The 16,184-nt window shown below is 53.7% G+C and overlaps 3 protein-coding genes across 3 annotated transcripts; 2 read left to right on the top strand and 1 right to left on the bottom strand.

Annotated features, from left to right (window-relative positions):
- Positions 1-30: 30 nt before the first annotated feature.
- On the top strand, positions 31-539 carry PHYSODRAFT_495853 (hypothetical protein; the record flags this gene model as incomplete). Its single annotated transcript, XM_009526922.1, has 3 exons — positions 31-246; positions 343-387; positions 486-539. 3 exons carry the CDS (start codon positions 31-33, stop codon positions 537-539), a joined length of 315 nt encoding a protein of 104 aa, XP_009525217.1.
- A 27-nt stretch (positions 540-566) lies between these two features.
- PHYSODRAFT_543077 (hypothetical protein) lies at positions 567-4,870 on the bottom strand (the record flags this gene model as incomplete). Its single annotated transcript, XM_009526921.1, has 12 exons — positions 567-790; positions 871-1,187; positions 1,251-1,339; positions 1,413-1,492; positions 1,560-1,982; positions 2,050-2,206; positions 2,278-2,804; positions 2,876-2,968; positions 3,040-3,627; positions 3,714-3,875; positions 3,994-4,194; positions 4,274-4,870. The coding sequence occupies 12 exons, from the start codon at positions 4,868-4,870 to the stop codon at positions 671-673; spliced, it is 3,354 nt and encodes a 1,117-aa protein (XP_009525216.1). The 3' UTR covers positions 567-670.
- A 2,321-nt stretch (positions 4,871-7,191) lies between these two features.
- Positions 7,192-15,673, top strand: PHYSODRAFT_488618 (hypothetical protein; the record flags this gene model as incomplete). The annotated part of the gene is made up of 7 exons (XM_009526920.1): positions 7,192-8,324; positions 8,739-10,116; positions 10,333-11,378; positions 11,462-11,585; positions 11,657-13,468; positions 13,586-15,460; positions 15,521-15,673. 7 exons carry the CDS (start codon positions 7,192-7,194, stop codon positions 15,671-15,673), a joined length of 7,521 nt encoding a protein of 2,506 aa, XP_009525215.1.
- Positions 15,674-16,184: the final 511 nt, after the last annotated feature.

The raw sequence follows: 16,184 nt of genomic DNA, 5'->3' as shown, positions 1-16,184 counted from the left end.
CGAGCGAGTGAGTGGACCAGAGAGCGAGCGATGGCGCTGACCTTCTCCAGCCGAGACGGCGGCCGGGCAGCGCTGTGCTTCCCCCGAGACGGCGACTGGTTCCAGGGCTACTTCGTCTGCGCTTCGAGTCGCGCGCAGCTCGGGCTGGTGGGGGAGGAGATGCCAGTGGACGACTGCGTGGCGTGTCCCGACGGCGGGTACCAGGAGTACCGCCTCACAGTGATGCACTTCGCAGCGGACAAGGAGGTGACGCTGGTGGTGAGGAAGACGGGAGGAGACTTGTGCCAACTGGACAGCGACGCGCTGCAGTTCCAGCCGTCGATGCTGCTGACGGACGACAAGGCGGTGGAGGCCATCAAGACCTACTTCCCCACTATCGCGGGGCGGGTCAACCACGATGCGGTGCGTAGATCAACTTTTGTCATCTTCTTGAGTTGCTGCTAAGATTAACGTTGGCATGCGTTGAGCAGAGCTTGTTGCGGGAGTGCACTGTGTGCTTTGGCGACATGGAGATCTCAGGGCTGGTGTTCCCGTCGTAGAGGAGGCAGAACGCTGCGTTTAAGTTTGGTAGCAAGAACAAATACTTCAATTTTTGGTGGTTTGGCGCAGCTCGCTTTCGGCTGTCGTCGTGCTAGCGATCAGCTTCTGCGAGCGGCGAATTCATACACGTCTAGAAGCCAGCGAGCCAGTCGACGTCGCCCGTGTAGACGCTGCCGATGTTGAGGTCTTCTTGGCTTCCACTTGCCGCAATCTGCTTGAATTCTGCTGCGGCTTCCGGCTCAAGCGGCGCCTGCTCAGTCAATAACAACGTGTAGGAAGTTAGAGGACGAACTACACGGAGAGCTGTGCTCTGTGATCAGCATAACGTACCGAGAAGGAGCCCATCTTTGTGGCCTCCCATGACGTTCCAGCGAAGAACGCGTGCTTCTTGATCGGCTCGCAGGCGCCGGCGCGGACTTCGGAGTATCCGAGGCGTCTTGCGGGGTCCGGGCTCAACAGGCTCTCAATGATATCCTTCAGCTCGGCGCTCGTGTGCTCGGGCCACGACAGCTGGTCCGGGCGGAACGATGCGATGTCGTTGAGAATCTCGAGGTCGTTCTCGTTCTCCCGAGTAAAGGGCGTCGCGCCAGTCAGCATTTCGTACATGAGCACGCCTAGTGCCCAGTAATCGGCAGCGATGTTGTGGCCTGCAAACAAACTACCGTCAGATCTGGAACGCATCGTGACTCGGCATATTCAAAGGCTCTTACCTTCACCCGTGATCTGCTCCGGAGCGAGGTACTCGGGGGTACCACAGACAGTGTAGGTTCTCCCGCGGCCAACATACTTGGAGAGTCTACTCGCCAGATCGGACAGCAAACAACACATTAGTAACATAATGCGCCAACCTCCTGGAAATGTCAACTGCTTACCTCAGGTTGATCATGCGAAGGTTTCCGCTGCGGTCAACCATCAGATTCGTTGGGTCAACCGTTCTTGAGACAACGCCCTCCTGTAAAATTGCAAAACAAATTGTGAGCCTTCGCTTGAAACTGAACATAACATTCACGAAAGCTTACCGCATGCATGAACTCGAGAGCCATCACCACTTGAGCAGCGTAGTAGCGGACGAAGGATTCGCCATGAGGTTCACCGTCCAAGAAACTCTCGAGAGTGCCAACGATTTGCGTTTCGTAAAGCATGTGGATGTCCGAGTCGTTCGAGTTCATGGCCAGAAGCTGGGGCACCAGCGCGTTTTTTTCGTACAGTGAAACGTAGATATCGCGTTCACCGCTGACGTGCTTCTGCATTCCAGCGTCCACGATTGCCTGCTTGCTTACCGACCTCAGCGTCAAGTACGTTGGCGGGGACGAGCCCTTGACTTCCACCAGGCGGACAGTGTTGGTCAGATCCGACATCACGCTTCCGACAACTTCCACCTCATCGACAGACTTAGGCGCCTGCGTTTTGGCCTCGTTGTCGAATTCGACAAACGTTTTCGCCTATACACGAACGATAAGCACACGTGTCAGATTGTGAACATACACTTGAAAAAGCAGCAGAGCTTACCGTTGCCTCTTTTTGAGCTTCCGAAATTCTGGTTTTGCGTGAACGACGGAGCTTGTCTTTCTCGAGGATGGACGACAGCTTACCAACAGCCAGCTCAAGTGCATCCTTTCTGATGAAGAGGCACTCCGTGCGCTCAATTACTCGGATGGAACGTTGGCTACACAATCAGGGTTCATCGAGTTAGGCATCATCACCAGTGCAGCGCATGAACAATGCAGAAAAATGTACCTGATCGAACGCCTTCGAACAAGCGAGATTTCACCGAAATAGTCAAACGTCTTCAGTTCGAGTGGCGCCACATTCTCCATCTTGGACGTCGACTCGATTCGACCGCTCGTAATGAGGAAGAAGCCCGGTTCCGTCATGCCCTCGTGGAGAACGACTTGGTTGGGCTCGAACACCACAGTGCGCATCTCCTCTGCAACAAGGTTCGTCTGGGCAACCGTCAGTGGGCGCAGCAAGCTGATCTGGCGCAGGCGTCGAACGACGTCGCGCAGAGGTCGGCCACGCATCAAAATGGAGCGGAAGGCAATCCGATCAAGCGCCCACAGCGTACCCTTCTCCTTCGTAATCACAGTGTTAACACGAGGCTTCGGGTAAATCAGCGCCAGCTCACCGAACGTCGGGTGGGAGTCCGGCGTAGCCTTGTAAAGTTGAACCACGTCGCCATACACTTCTGGGGAGGAATCGTTCTCCGGTGAAAACTCAGGGGTTTCGTCCTTGAGATGGCGAGCCTCAAACTCGCCAGTCTCCACCTGTGATTGCAAATTCAAACGCATATTAGACTATCGAACATGAGTTAGAGGTGCGGCATGCCAAGACGTACCAAATAGAACGTGTCGCCAGGTACACCTTGACGCATCACGATGTCACCGGCATTAAACTCGAGCTTCTTCAGCACGGAGATCACTTCGTGAATCTAGGGAGGTGCAGAAATCGTGAGTGACCAGCTTGGAGGTTAGCAGTAAATACACATAATACGCTTGCTACCTTTTTGTCGCTTAGGTGGTTGAATAAAAAGCTGCCCTGAACAGCCTTCTTGATCCACTCCTCTTCCTCCTCCGACTTACCCTCGCTTTCAGCCAGAGTCGGAAATTGTCCAGGCTCGTCATCATCCATGAATGCTTCCGCCAACGATAAACGAATGGCATCCGTTCCGACAATCGTATTCCTGCGCGCGTGGTTTTTCGTGATACCACGCACAGGCCTTTGCATCGACTGAAGATCCAGAACCTCGCCACCAACGTAAATACTTCCACGAGGGCCATCGCGCTCCTTTGCTGGCGTAACACCATCCAGGAAAATACAGATAGCGGTAATATCATCCGTGCGCACTTCAAACTGCAGCCAGCGGTTGTACGCCTCCTCAACCAGAGCGTGACATGCTTCTGAAGGGTTCTCATACTGCTTCACGATATCGACCACATTTTGGCTCGTGAGGAATTCGAAGACGCCGTCACTCGCAATAATGATGAACTTGTCATGGGGATTCAGTCCCTTGCACAGAATTTCGGGCTCAGCCGTCACGCCCAACTCCTCGGAAACCAAGTCGCCAATACTGCGCGTGAACGCAGTGCCCTGCAAAAACATGACGAAAAAGAAAAAAAGTCAGGACCAAGAAAAATATAAATAAATCAGGATCAGGGCACTTCAGCGCTGCTTACGGGGTACTGTCCGTAGGGATGCCAGATGCGCGGAGGGTCTCCATTCTCGTCGATCTCGTCACCGAGGGATAGGCCCCAGTTCTCGTGGATAGGCTCCAGACCTTCCACTTGGTCCACCGTCAAGATACGCGCTCCGCACTTCTTAACACGAACCCGCTCATCCTACACAAGATCGCATCAATACAGCACAAGTAAGAGTTAGATCAGTTTCTCTCAAAAACAAAAGCACAAAACGCTCGAAGCGTTTCAAGTGCGTAGGTGCAAGACCAAGTGCACGCACCTTGCGGAAGGGCGTCTGGTCGATGGACAGTGGCTTGGCCACCAAGTTGGCTTCACCCTCCCGAGTCGAGGCCTTGAGGTTCTCCTGAGCGATGATGGCCCTCGAGTCGCCCACGTTCGAGACGTGGATCTCGTTGCCGCAGAACAGCACGGAGATGGACGTCGTGCCGCTCATGGAGTCGTCGAAACTCGCCTCATGCATCTACGAAACAATAAAACAAATAAAAAAATGAGTCCTCTCTCCAATAAATACAGTAACCAATAGTGAGCAGCATTGTTACCGCTCGGTTGGTCTGCACGTGGGCCCTGGTGAGAGCCGGCAGGATGCCCATGTTGTCCTCGAGGTTCTTGATGATGTTCTCGGGCAGCTGCTCGGCCGCGAACTGCGAGCAGATGTCTCCGTACTGGCCGTGGCCGTCGAACACGGCGAAGAAGGCCTTCTGGTCGTCCCCGGCGAAGTGCGTCTCGCAGTAGTAGCTGTCCTGGTTGGCCTTCTTGCGCGCCTCCGGGTAGTAGCCGCGCTTCGAGTAGTACGAGTAGCGCAGGTTGTAGTCGCCCACCTTGACGTGGTGCGTGTTCTCCAGGTGCTTGGCGCTGGGCCGGTGCGCGGCCGCTGGCGCGAAGGCGTCGGCCTCCTGCGGCGGCGACGAGCCCGTGGAGGGCGACGACGGCGAGCGCGACGCCGGCTGCTCCTCTGCGTCTGCGTCGTCCCGCTCCTGGTCCTTGGCGCGCGGCTCCGTGTCCTCCGTGTCCGCGTACTTGTGCGGGGAGGGCGGCAGCGCGGCGTAGGGCACGGCCACGGCCTGCACGTCGTCCTTGTCGCCGCCCGAGCGGCGCGTCACGACCGCCGCCGCCTCCGTGGAGCAGCAGTTGCCCATGGCTGTCAGTTCCGCACTGGCGCTGCTGGGTCTGTAGGTAGGCTGCTGTTGCTGCTGCTCTGTGTGCGTGTTGCCTTTTCGTCGTCGGCGGTCCGACGCGCAGGGAGAGGTGTGCTCGCTCTGCTCTGCGCTGCGCTGCTGGCTTCCCCGCTGACCGTGAAAGTGTGCGCAGAGTCGCCCTGTTGTACTGATAAAAATGGGCGCGGCAGATGGCGCGACCTATTTTATGGGCGGGAAAGTTGACAGAGGACGAGGCTGCAGCGTTTTGACTTACTGTCTACTTGTGCCGTACGACTGCTCTCGCTTGGTTATTGCTCCATTGGGCTACAAAATTGACTATGCGTTTACTAAGCTGGGCCTGCGTCGGAGCGCGCGGATTCTCTCCTCAAGACGCAGATTCCCTTTCCAACTCGAAGACTAGCCCTCTGAACCGGATTTTCGCCTCCCCTCTGCCGGTAGCTGGGCTCGTACGTACCAAGTACTTGTACTGGTGCTAGCTAGATAGCGAGCTCTTCCGCATTTGAAGAGAGTGCAGACGTTGCTCTGCCGTGCAATGTCTAAGCCGTCCGAGAAGATCGTCTCGAGAAGCTATCAGAACAGTCTTGAACATTGCGGTAGGTCGGTGAACAGCATTCCCTATCGATTATACTAGGGAGTTTCCCCAGTATTTTGGTGCAAGCAAGAACAACTGACGTTTCTGTGAGTTGACGAGCACACACTCTCGATGCTGAGGGTGCGTACTGCAGTTCCGCTGGAATAAAACGTCGGATGGCTCTATCCACTGGAACCGACTCACCCGCTGGAACGAGCAATCCACTGTGTTGCAGTGCGCGATTTTGCTGTCCAGCGGATCGCTATTTTACACTATCGTAAACAGAGCGTGAATCAGAAACAAATGTGTATTGAGTTGTGGAGGTGGCAAACATGGTGCCCTGCTTACTGTAGGATATGCCGCGGGTAGTCCTGTGATTGGAGTCCACCCACTCTCTAATGAAAAAAATGTCTTCGCAAAGGCGCCATTAAAAACAATTGGCGGGAACCCGGGTTCCCGCAAATGATACCGACCAAATCGCGAATTATTTATTTAATTTTTGGCCTCCATATTGGTACCCTCGGGGCAAGTTAAACCCTCATATCTAAGTGCTGTCGATGAAGGACTACCCTCAAAATATGCCACCGGTACTGAATAGACCCAAATAACATACCTTACCATGTCCAAGTTTATCTTTCATGAGCAGGAGGACAGCGATGAGACCGGGAAGCACTGTACCGCTGCACCAGGCAAGCGACTGGATTTTCGTGGAGAGACACAGGACGAGGGCGAAGGTAAATTAACCTTCCGTTCCCCTACTGAGCTTTAGCTGCGTTATATGTAGGTCATAGACCAACAGCTTAATGCATTTGCTCACGCATCAAGCTGAAGCCGAGGCAAGTACAGCTTCAAGACGCTTTTGTACCGGTAGTTTTGGGGGAACCGGGGTCCCGATGGGTACCCGGGTTCCCGCCAATTGTTTCACGGGCAGGCAGCAGATTGATCCAGCGGATTGAGCAAATTTTGTTGTGGCGGATGAAATCCGCTGGAATACTTAGTATGCTCGAATTTCCGCTAGAATTGCATGCAGTACGCGCCAGCGGATCGGCCATTCCGCTGTAATGCAAATTCCGCTGGAATTGGCCCCGTTCCGCTGGAATTTTGTTGTGCAGTACGCACCCTGAGTACTTTGCTTACGGCTGGTTGACAACGCGGTCTGAAAGTGCAGCGGACAACAGGGGATCTCACAACGCCAATGGCTGACCGCGCGAATGTAATAAAGCTAAGGCTCAATGAGGCCAGCATTTGGCCCGTTTATACCTAAATGGGCGTTTTAGCTTGAACTCAAAAGACTGCTCCACTAACATCAAATAATATGTCATCAAATTAAGCAATTGCTCAGATACTTATATACAGTTGACAAACGAGACGAGCTCAAAAATTCGAACGTGGTCAGCCAAGTTGAAGACTGTGCTGCTCTGTTGCCACTGGCAACGGTCTCCGCTTGAGCACTCCGCACTCCGCAGCTCCGCGCTCGCCCCCTGCAGATCCTCTTCCAGTGGAAGTTCCACTGCCACCATCATCATCAGGGGCAGGTGGCTGGTCATGTCTACCAGCCCATGGAACAGCATAGTGATGCGATTCGCGAGTTTCTCTGGCGCGGTCGCATAAAAAGCGTCACCGTCACAAATCACAAATAAAATAGTCCCAACTGCAACTTAGTTGTTTTTTTTCCACAAGTTCAACGTTACCTCCCATTTGCATACTCGGCGCAAAGATCGACGGAGTGATGGTGGTCGAGGCGAGCGCCACGGCGCCGGTGCGCGCCTGGAGCTGGACGCGCATCGACGGCCGCAACGTGCTGGCCGTGCCCACGCAGACGGAGATCCGGCTCTACGACAGCGACGACTTCATCCTGCTGGCGCGCCTGGCGCCGTCGGGCCACCGCTCGCCCGTGGCCTTCGTGCGCTGGAGCGCCTTCCACGGCAAGCTGGCGTCGCTCTCGGCCGAGCTGCTGCTGGTGCACGCGCCGCAGCGAGACCCACAGCAGCGCGACCAAGAGCGCGGCGGCGTGCACTTCGCGGCCGTGTGCCGCCTGCGCCTGGACGCGGCGCGGGGCATCCGCGGCCTCGCGTTCAGCCGCAGCGCCGACGAGCTGCTGTTCTGCGGGCGCGGCGCGGGCCTGGGCAAGCTCAGCGTCAAGGCGGGAGCGGGTCGAGACGACCAGGAGGCGCTGGTGCTGTGGAAGCAGGAGCAAGAGGGCTGCGACATGGCCAAGTACTCGCCCAGCGCCTTCGTGTTCGCCAGCTTGACGATGCAGGAGAGAGAGATCAAGGTCTGGAGGATGCAGAGGAAGTTGGGGGACTCAGATGAGAATCAGAAGCTGGACAGGGTCGAGGCGTTGCAGCATCCAGACCCGGTGGTGTACTTCTCTTGGAAACCCTCCACGACGCAGTGGCATTCCGCCCTGGAGACGGATGGAACGAGGAAGGCGCAGTGGTTTGAGCCGGCCAGGATACTGCTGACGTGCACAGCCACGAGGTCCGTGAGGATCTGGACGGAGAAGGAGGTGGAGCAGGGAGGCGTGTGCTTTCAGGCTGTGCTGGTGTTCGAGCCGATGTACCCGATTGACAACGTGCGCTGGGTCATGTCGAAGAACAGGAATATCAGCGACGAAAACTTTCAAGTGGTGAATGATGTGCATGACACATATGCGGATTGGATCTCCGGAGTGGACCATAATGGGATTTTGAGGCTCTGGAGAGTGTTGGGGGTCGTCTCGAACGAACCGACGGTGGAGGAGACGACGCTGCAGATCAAAGTCAATGGAGAAGATGACAGCCAGAAAGCTGCAGATATGAGTGTGAGACTCGGGGAGGTCTGTGTCATGGCCTACTTTTCGCAAAACTACTTTGGAATGCCGTCCAAGTTGGGGATTGTGCTGCAGCGCGCAGATCACATTATGATGTCGTTTCACGTTGCTGTGGGCGAAGGAGATCGACCGTCACAAATCTGGAAAAAGTCTTGGTACAGGAGTCACCTCGGATCCATATCAGCGTTGGCTGCACACCCGTCGCTGCCGCTGATTGCGAGTGTCGATGCGCACGCTTCGCAGCATGACGGCTCCTGGAGGAGTGAAATTCTTGTGTACTGGATCTCGTTTTCCGCGTTTTCGGCCGAATCGCGGCTAATTCCGTCGGGCGTGTTGCCCTGTGCAAAGGATAGTGGCGAAGTGTTGTGTATTCAGTGGGTGCCGACGCTACATTTCGACGCCACCCCAATACTCCTCGTTGCTTTCGAGTCAGGCGCCATTGATGTTTACGGACGCTCTGCAAGAGCTGATGTCGCAGTGGTGTCGTCGCCGAGAGTGCAATTGCCTCGCCAGCATCGACGACTCAACCGATCGCCAAGCTTATCGCCATGGACATTCTACGATTACGTGACAGGAGAGTCTGGATATGAGTACGAAGTTGCGTGTAAAAAGCCGACAACCAACTCGGAGCTCGGCATTGAGTTTGAGGAGAGAAGGGGAAAGATACTCGTTTCGAGAAGCAGTTCCTGCAATAAGTACGTCAGCGAAGTGGTTGAAGGAGACGAGCTGGTTGGTATCAACAATAAAAGTGTGGTGGGCAAGGATGTGAAGGAAATTCTTACGCTGATTGACACGATTCCATGTGATGAATCGCTTCTGATGCGTTTTCGGGCTGCATGCGTGCAAAATTACCAAGGAACCGTGGGCCCGCCAGCTTATGCAGCTCTTCCTCAGTCGACGACACCCGCCCCATTCCAGCCAAATTTCAACAACAACAATGGAGGCAACATCGATTCACCTGAGCACTCCGTCGAGGAGTACGCATCTGAATTGCGCCGAAGCTTTTTGTCGTCGTTGGAGAAACGAAACCCCCAGAGTCCTCACGGCACGGACAATGTGGTTCATGCAGGGGCAGTGTCCGTGTATGGGGGTTGGAGACAGCTGGTGCATGCCAAAGCAGCTTCTAAGCTCTCATCACTGTGCGTGTGTCCAGCTTACGCTGACGATGGCGAGTATATTCCCGATTCTGTGGTGATTTTTGGCATAGCATCGTTACCTGGAAACCTTTGTGTCTGGAAAGGCGTCCGTGATGGAGCATATCACTCGTTTGAGTTAATTCCACTCCAAATCCACGATCCGGCAATCGAGAAGAAAACCAATATTACCTCGATTGCTGGTGAGAGAGACTACCGCCAGCGAGCGTTTTCCACGAAACGTGTGCAAGGTCGCAACAGTTTGAACTCGCTGCTTTTTGTCGGCGATGCTGCTGGCAACATCGAGCATTGGCGATGTCAGGTTGTCGGTGATATCATTCATTTCACGATGATGAGCTCCCACCCTATTGGCAGTAGCACGTTGCCTCCCTCACCGAACGGGCATGATGTGCGTGACGTATCTGGTTCCTTTTGCAGACGTGGGTACGTGTCTGCAGATCAACTCGAGAAGCCAAGGCAAAGTGGGGATGCGGGTGTCGCTTGTGGAATTAGTCATATCGAAGTGGACGATCCGAACCGACTGGCAGTACTTCATGCCGATCGCCCGGAAGAGTTGCATGTTTTCGAAGCAGAATCTGGCCTGGGGATTTTGCGCATGGAGGAGTTCATACCATCCAACGGTCGTGGACACATTCTAGGTTTCTGCTGGTGCAGTTCACATGTCGAGTTTAACGTTGACGCACTCGCTGTTAGATACGAGTCTGCGACTGTCATTTACCAGTACGATACGAATATCCATCGCTGGTCTCAGGTTGGGGATGACATTGTGAGTCCGCTGCCCCTGTTTGACTGCACGCGAGATTCGTCTGCCTTATTAATTGGAGGCGGCCACCTGAAGGATTCTCGGCTAGATCGGCCATCGTTTCAGCCGATTTCCAACGAAATGCCCGTAGTCATAGGCAAGTGGGATGAGCCAGGAAGCCTTTTGCAACACTCCATGGACTGGAAAGCCGCGGAATCTCCTCAAAAGCTCCCTGTATGGCACCCGTACGTGCTCCTCACAACGATGTTCGGAATGCACGCGCGTGTGGGAGAGAAGGACACGTCGCTTGCTGGCGACCGGGCTTCCTACGAGTTTTCGAGGGCCTTTAAAGACGCCACTCAAATGCTGAAGTTGCTTGCGAAAGTGATGGAAGATGAGCCTTCTGCACGTGCTAGCGCCACTAGTGGCGTTCTCTCGTTCACTGGCCCAGAACGAGCAAGGAGAACTTCGGCTAAGGAAAACGGATCTGGACGAGCTCGGATGCTAGAGTCTATTGGCCGATACTCTACGTCTATTCATCGAAGTGGCAACATCGATAAAGCAGAAAATCTGTTTGCTGCACCGTTGAGCAACCAAAGAAGATACAACTATGACGAGGATGACGATTTTGCTGATGAAGACGACCAAGGAAAGTTGGCATCAACTGAAGCAGCGACTATCCTGGCAGCAGTTGACGTCATGCTGCTGGGAAAACGACACCCATTGCGAGCAAATGCGTCGGTTCTATTTGCCTCATTCAGTGAGGAGCATCTTTTGGAGATGAAAGCCCTCCTCAGTTTCGTGGAGGAAATCCAGTCCCTCGGTTTTGATTTGGATGCTTCAGCTGCAGATCTGGGAGCCAAGCGTTTCTTTTCCATGTTTCTGTTTGCGAAATCGTTGAGAAGCGCTGTGCTCGCTCACACAGGGAGCAGTAGTGACTTTGCAAGTAATCCGCAAAATGGTGATTCAGATCCCTTTTCTGGCAAGTTAAAGTGGAGAAATTCGTTCAGCGAGCGCGATGGTTGCTTTTGGCTTCCAAACCTGGAAGAGACTCCTTCCTCGGGGCTTTTGTGGGCCTTGCACTCGGATGCGCAGCAATTTCTTTGGGAGCACTGTATCCAACCAAGCATGCAATGGGACGATATTCGACCTATGTGGTTGGGACTCTGGGTCAAGGATGTCAAAGATCTTCGAGGAATTGTTGAGAGGTATTTTATTTACTTCTTTTCGGGGTTTAAAGGCGTGTTGTATTGTGTTAACAATAATGCTGTGCTTGAATCGCTACATTCAGATTTGCCAAGGCCTCATATGCAAAAACAAAGGATGCCATGGACGTATGTTTGTTCTACGTGGCATTGGGCAAACAGAAAGTTCTGAGCGTTTTGGCAAAGCTAACAGAGTCGGAATCGAACAAGGTGAGGCCAGTTCGATATGTTGTTATGAATATCATACGGAGACCTGATCCTTGTGCTGTTGTACACTTCAGACACTGGCGTCCTTTCTAGAAAATGACTTCTCCGATAAACGCTGGAGCAACGCTGCAATTAGGAACGCATACTCTCTGCTTAGCAAGAAGAAATACGAGGCAGCAGCAGCATTCTTTCTGCTCTGTGCGCCCCCGCGTATTCAAGATGCTATTCGAGTTCTGTCGGTGCGTTTGGGAGACCCAAGCTTAGCGCTGATTATTTCCAGGCTTGTGGAATATCGCCTCGACGATACACTGCAACATGATTTTGCGATGAATCAAGCTGGAATTACGCCTGCGGGTGACGCTACAAAGCAGTTATTGGAGCAAGATGTGGTCCCCCTTTTCCGCCTAAAGCGCGAGATGTGGTTGGAGAGTTGTGCTTTGTGGTGGCTGGAAGAATTTGAGCAGTCTTGGGCTGTGCTGCTGCCGCAGTTCCAAGACGTCGACGTATGTGGAGGAAACGAATCAAATCTCCCTACGAAAAATAGCTTGGTTTCCAGCGTGATGCGAGCAACGCATTTCTACGTCAACCTCACGTCTCTCACGGTCTACTTTCAGCATCTCCATTCCAGTGTTAACTCCACTTTGTTGAGCTGGGCCAAGAAGAAAATGCAGCAGCAAGCGTTTCCTGACGACCCAGTATCTCCTGCTGCGATTTCAACGGGTAAGAAACGTCTCCAGCTTGCATCAACCGCAGACATCGAACACGCGTTTTCGTTTGCAGCGTATGTGTGCAAGCGAAGTGGTTTAAGTGATACTGCACTCGTGGAGATGCTCCAAGCACGGCACCTTATCAACCTCCACGCACGTTTTGAGATTTCGACAATTGAGACTGGAAACAACTCGATCGGCGACTTGCTGCTTGAGAATGATGTGAATGGTGAGTCTAGCAGCCCTACCTCACCTCGATTCCAATCATCAGTGAAAACTTTGAGGCGTGGAACGACACTGTCGTTCGCCACTTCTCCACTTGGCAGTAAATCGCCAAGACAGACAGTCTGGAGCGCGTCGCCGAGACGAATGAGCTTTATGGACAAGCCAAGTCTGTTGCACATCGACCCCGTAGTATCGGGGAAGAAGTCGCTTCGACAAAGATCAAGCTCAATAGCATGGTCGAAAGCGTTGCAATCTGAGAAGACTCTCCCGACAGCTCCGTGGCTCAAAGCGCAGATCGCTGATATCGAGTGCAGACGGTGGGCATCGTCTGCCTTTGTGGGTAAAATGATTGGCATTCGTGTTGCACGGGAGATGATCAGCCACTTCCGTTCCGAGTTGCATATGTGGTTTAGGCACGGTGACGGCGTTGATTCCCCCACCCATGCGATGACCATCACTACAAACCCCGGTCAACGGCATCATCATCATCGCGTTAAGCTTCACAGGGAGTTCCTCGACGAGTTGTGCACGCCACTTTGTGAGCAGTTCCAGGTCGACCGCAACTACGTTTACGAAGCTGCGCTTGCTGTTATGCATCCACACGCATACCTCCATATCGTAGAAGTCTGCTTCCTGCTCTCGGAACTGAGTAGGGTCTCGACCTTGCGCAAATGGGTCGAGTACGTATCGCTGTCAATGCTGCACTCCTGCTCAACATTTGCTTCGTGCAGCATCGCAGAGGACGTGTATCGCGACTGGGAGGGGCTTACGATCCAGCTTTGCTACATTCTCAATCTCGATGCTCAAGGCCAAATCAGCATTCCGCCTCAGGTGATAGCGCACATAAGTGTTGCTGTCCGTACTGGAATCATTTTCCTGGGTTGGGCGCGGCAGAGATCTGACATTGTTCGCCAGGCTGTTAGCTTGCCATTTTACACCTACGGCACAACCAATGTGGGATCTAGCAGTGAGTCAAGTCCCAGTCTGAGCTCGTTCGCATTCGAGAAGAACCTGCGCTTGCTATGCAGACTTTTGCAAAGGCCCGCTACGAACACAAGTGAAATGCGCAAGACTCGGATATTCGAAGGAAACCTGGGGTATACTTTCCTTGGTGCCGTTGCAGCTCGTCAAGCGAGCGATGACAGTATTTCTCTCTTGTCGTGGGGAGGAATCGCAAATGCAGCGAGCCAAAACCAGTTCAAGATTCGCAAGATGTACACACTGATTCTCATGGTCTCAGTGCTTCGCACGCTGTATGCGAGAGCTACAGTTTTTCTCAGCACATACCAAGACGGGATCGATGCGGATGACGATGAAGTAGCTGAAGCAGACATCTCAAGCTCGCTGTTTACCCCGAAGAAATTGTGGAAAGCCTTGGGCGAAGGTCCTCTCGAAGGTCTGAAGAGGTGGTATGCGCTCATCGAATCTCACCTGAGATGCGAATTTGACTACTCCGTGAAGGAAGTACCGTGTCTCTGTGGTCTCTATGGTCTTGATACCGCAGCGTTTGAAGAAGCAGCCGCTGCGAACCGTGATTGGAAGCGGCAGGCCCATGGATGTGACAATGAGAATAGCGACACGCCTATCAACAGTGGAGCTGAGGACGGCAGCCCCATTATCGATCGTGAGGATGATGTTAAGCTGAAGGAGAACTCCACCGATACTGAGTGTGTGGAAACATCCGAGGACGAAACTCCAGCTAGCTTGAAGGCTTTTCTCCGCGAGATCGGGATGAGTTATGAGCTGCATACGGCCCTGGTGAGCGTAAGTGACGATTACGTGCTATTGTTGATGCAGAATGCAAAGTTTGGTGTGCGCGCAACGTTACGGCGATTTCGCATGGACCCGCGAGTTTACGTAAAAAGCTTTGTTCTGCGCGATGCCTTTGCTTGGTTCGCTCGTCACCAGATTTTTAGCGGCGAAACCAAAGCCGACACCATCGCGCAAATTCACGCGTTCTTGACGCGCTGTTGCAAGCAGCGTAAGCTCCGATTGTTAGTTGCTCATCGCGGTGAAGATGCTCAGATGTTTCCGTTCGATCGCTATCACGCCCGCTCACGCCATGATAGTGAAGCTGACGCCAACTCGGCAGCACCCGTCTCAAGCGAGCTGCCCATTCCGCGATCTCGGCTACCGAGTACGGCTGGATCTGTCACAAACGAGGTACCCACATCTCGGTCCCGGCTATCAAATGGTGCTATCGGGTCGGAACCGGGTGACTCGGAATCTCTGCCTGAAGCGATGTACATGCAGTCGATGATGTTCGTTGACCCGTGGGAAGTTGAAGCGGAGGGGAATGTACATCGATACATGCACGCTGCTCAGTCGCCCCTTCACGTGGAGCTTGGGTGGGACCGACTCAGTCCCATTTGCTTGGAAACGTGCGATAGCATTGTCGACTCGGTGTTTGAGGATCCCGATCTTGTGGCAATGTGGAGAACCACGGGTGGAGAAGGCTGGCTTGTTACGGCTATCACTAAATACCGGCTTGATGGATTGCACTCGTATCGCACGCTTCACCAGCACATCCAGCGTGGCCTCGCTGGAAAAGAGGAACCGCGAATCCCTCTTCTCGTGGAAATTTATTCGCGTAGCCAGCGCAACGCGATGTTTGAAGAAGCTGGCTTGCCCCACCGCTTTATTGGAGTAATTACGGTGGAGCTGGTTGAAGCGAAGGACTTGATCGCGTGCAGTTGGGTAAGCAAGTGGAGCGACGCCTACGCGTTCTTGGAGCTGTGTCATGCGAAAGACAAACCACGCGAAACAGCAGAAGAATGGAGTCTGCAAACCTATCGTAGCTCGGTTGGCGAGGGCGGTGTTAACCCAAAGTGGGATGCAGCAGAGAACAAGTTTGCTTTTCGCTTTGCCATCCCCACTCATGGGAAACACACTGCCCGTCCGACGAGAGGTGTTCACTTCAGTAATGCAGAGGGCGGTGTTCGCAGGGTGGATAGCGAGACCAGCCGCTTGGCATCACAATTGTGGAATGCCAATGTCACCGACAAGAATCGCGCTGCCGTGGACGCTTTGGAGAACTTGCTTCCGTCGGTGTTTTCAGGCCCACCTGCAATGCTGCGATGCACTGTGTACCAGAAGAACAAGGTTCTAAGCCACCAGTTTATGGGGAGAGCAAAGGTGAGTAGAGTCCGCGTTCTTTAGCAGCGCATTCTTTTGTGTGCTTGAGCTTACTCATGTCTTCTTCGATCCACACTTTAGGTTCCTCTGGATGAACTCACGTCCGGCAACCCGATGGACTGCTGGCTACCACTTGAGGACACAGCGAGCGGATCGTTGCACGTGCGGATCTCCCTGTCCTTCCAGCTCATGTGCTCGTCGATGGCTGGGCAACCGGAGCCAGAGGACTCGCGGTGAAGATCCTCGCCTGGTGTTAAATAGTTTTTGGAAAGATGAATATGTTTTCCTGTCGATGACTCCTGCCATGCTCACAATGCAACAATTAAGGTGAACGCCAGTCGATCTTCATTAGTGTTAGCTCTGCTATTACAATGACACGACATCCTGGTGAACTCCTTCTACCTTCTACCACTACCTCGGCCTGTATTCTTCCCAAGTGCGTGAGGAATGACCCAGTCGTCACGGGGAGCAAGCACCCCCCAGGAGTGCTCGCGGGTCCGCTGGCCAGCGCGTAACAAATCAATCCCGCGGTCGC

The sequence above is a fragment of the Phytophthora sojae genome, assembly GCF_000149755.1.
Source record: "Phytophthora sojae unplaced genomic scaffold PHYSOscaffold_3, whole genome shotgun sequence".
NCBI lineage: Eukaryota > Oomycota > Peronosporomycetes > Peronosporales > Peronosporaceae > Phytophthora > Phytophthora sojae.
Note: the sequence above shows the minus strand (reverse complement) of the source record. Positions and strands in the feature narration are given on the sequence as shown.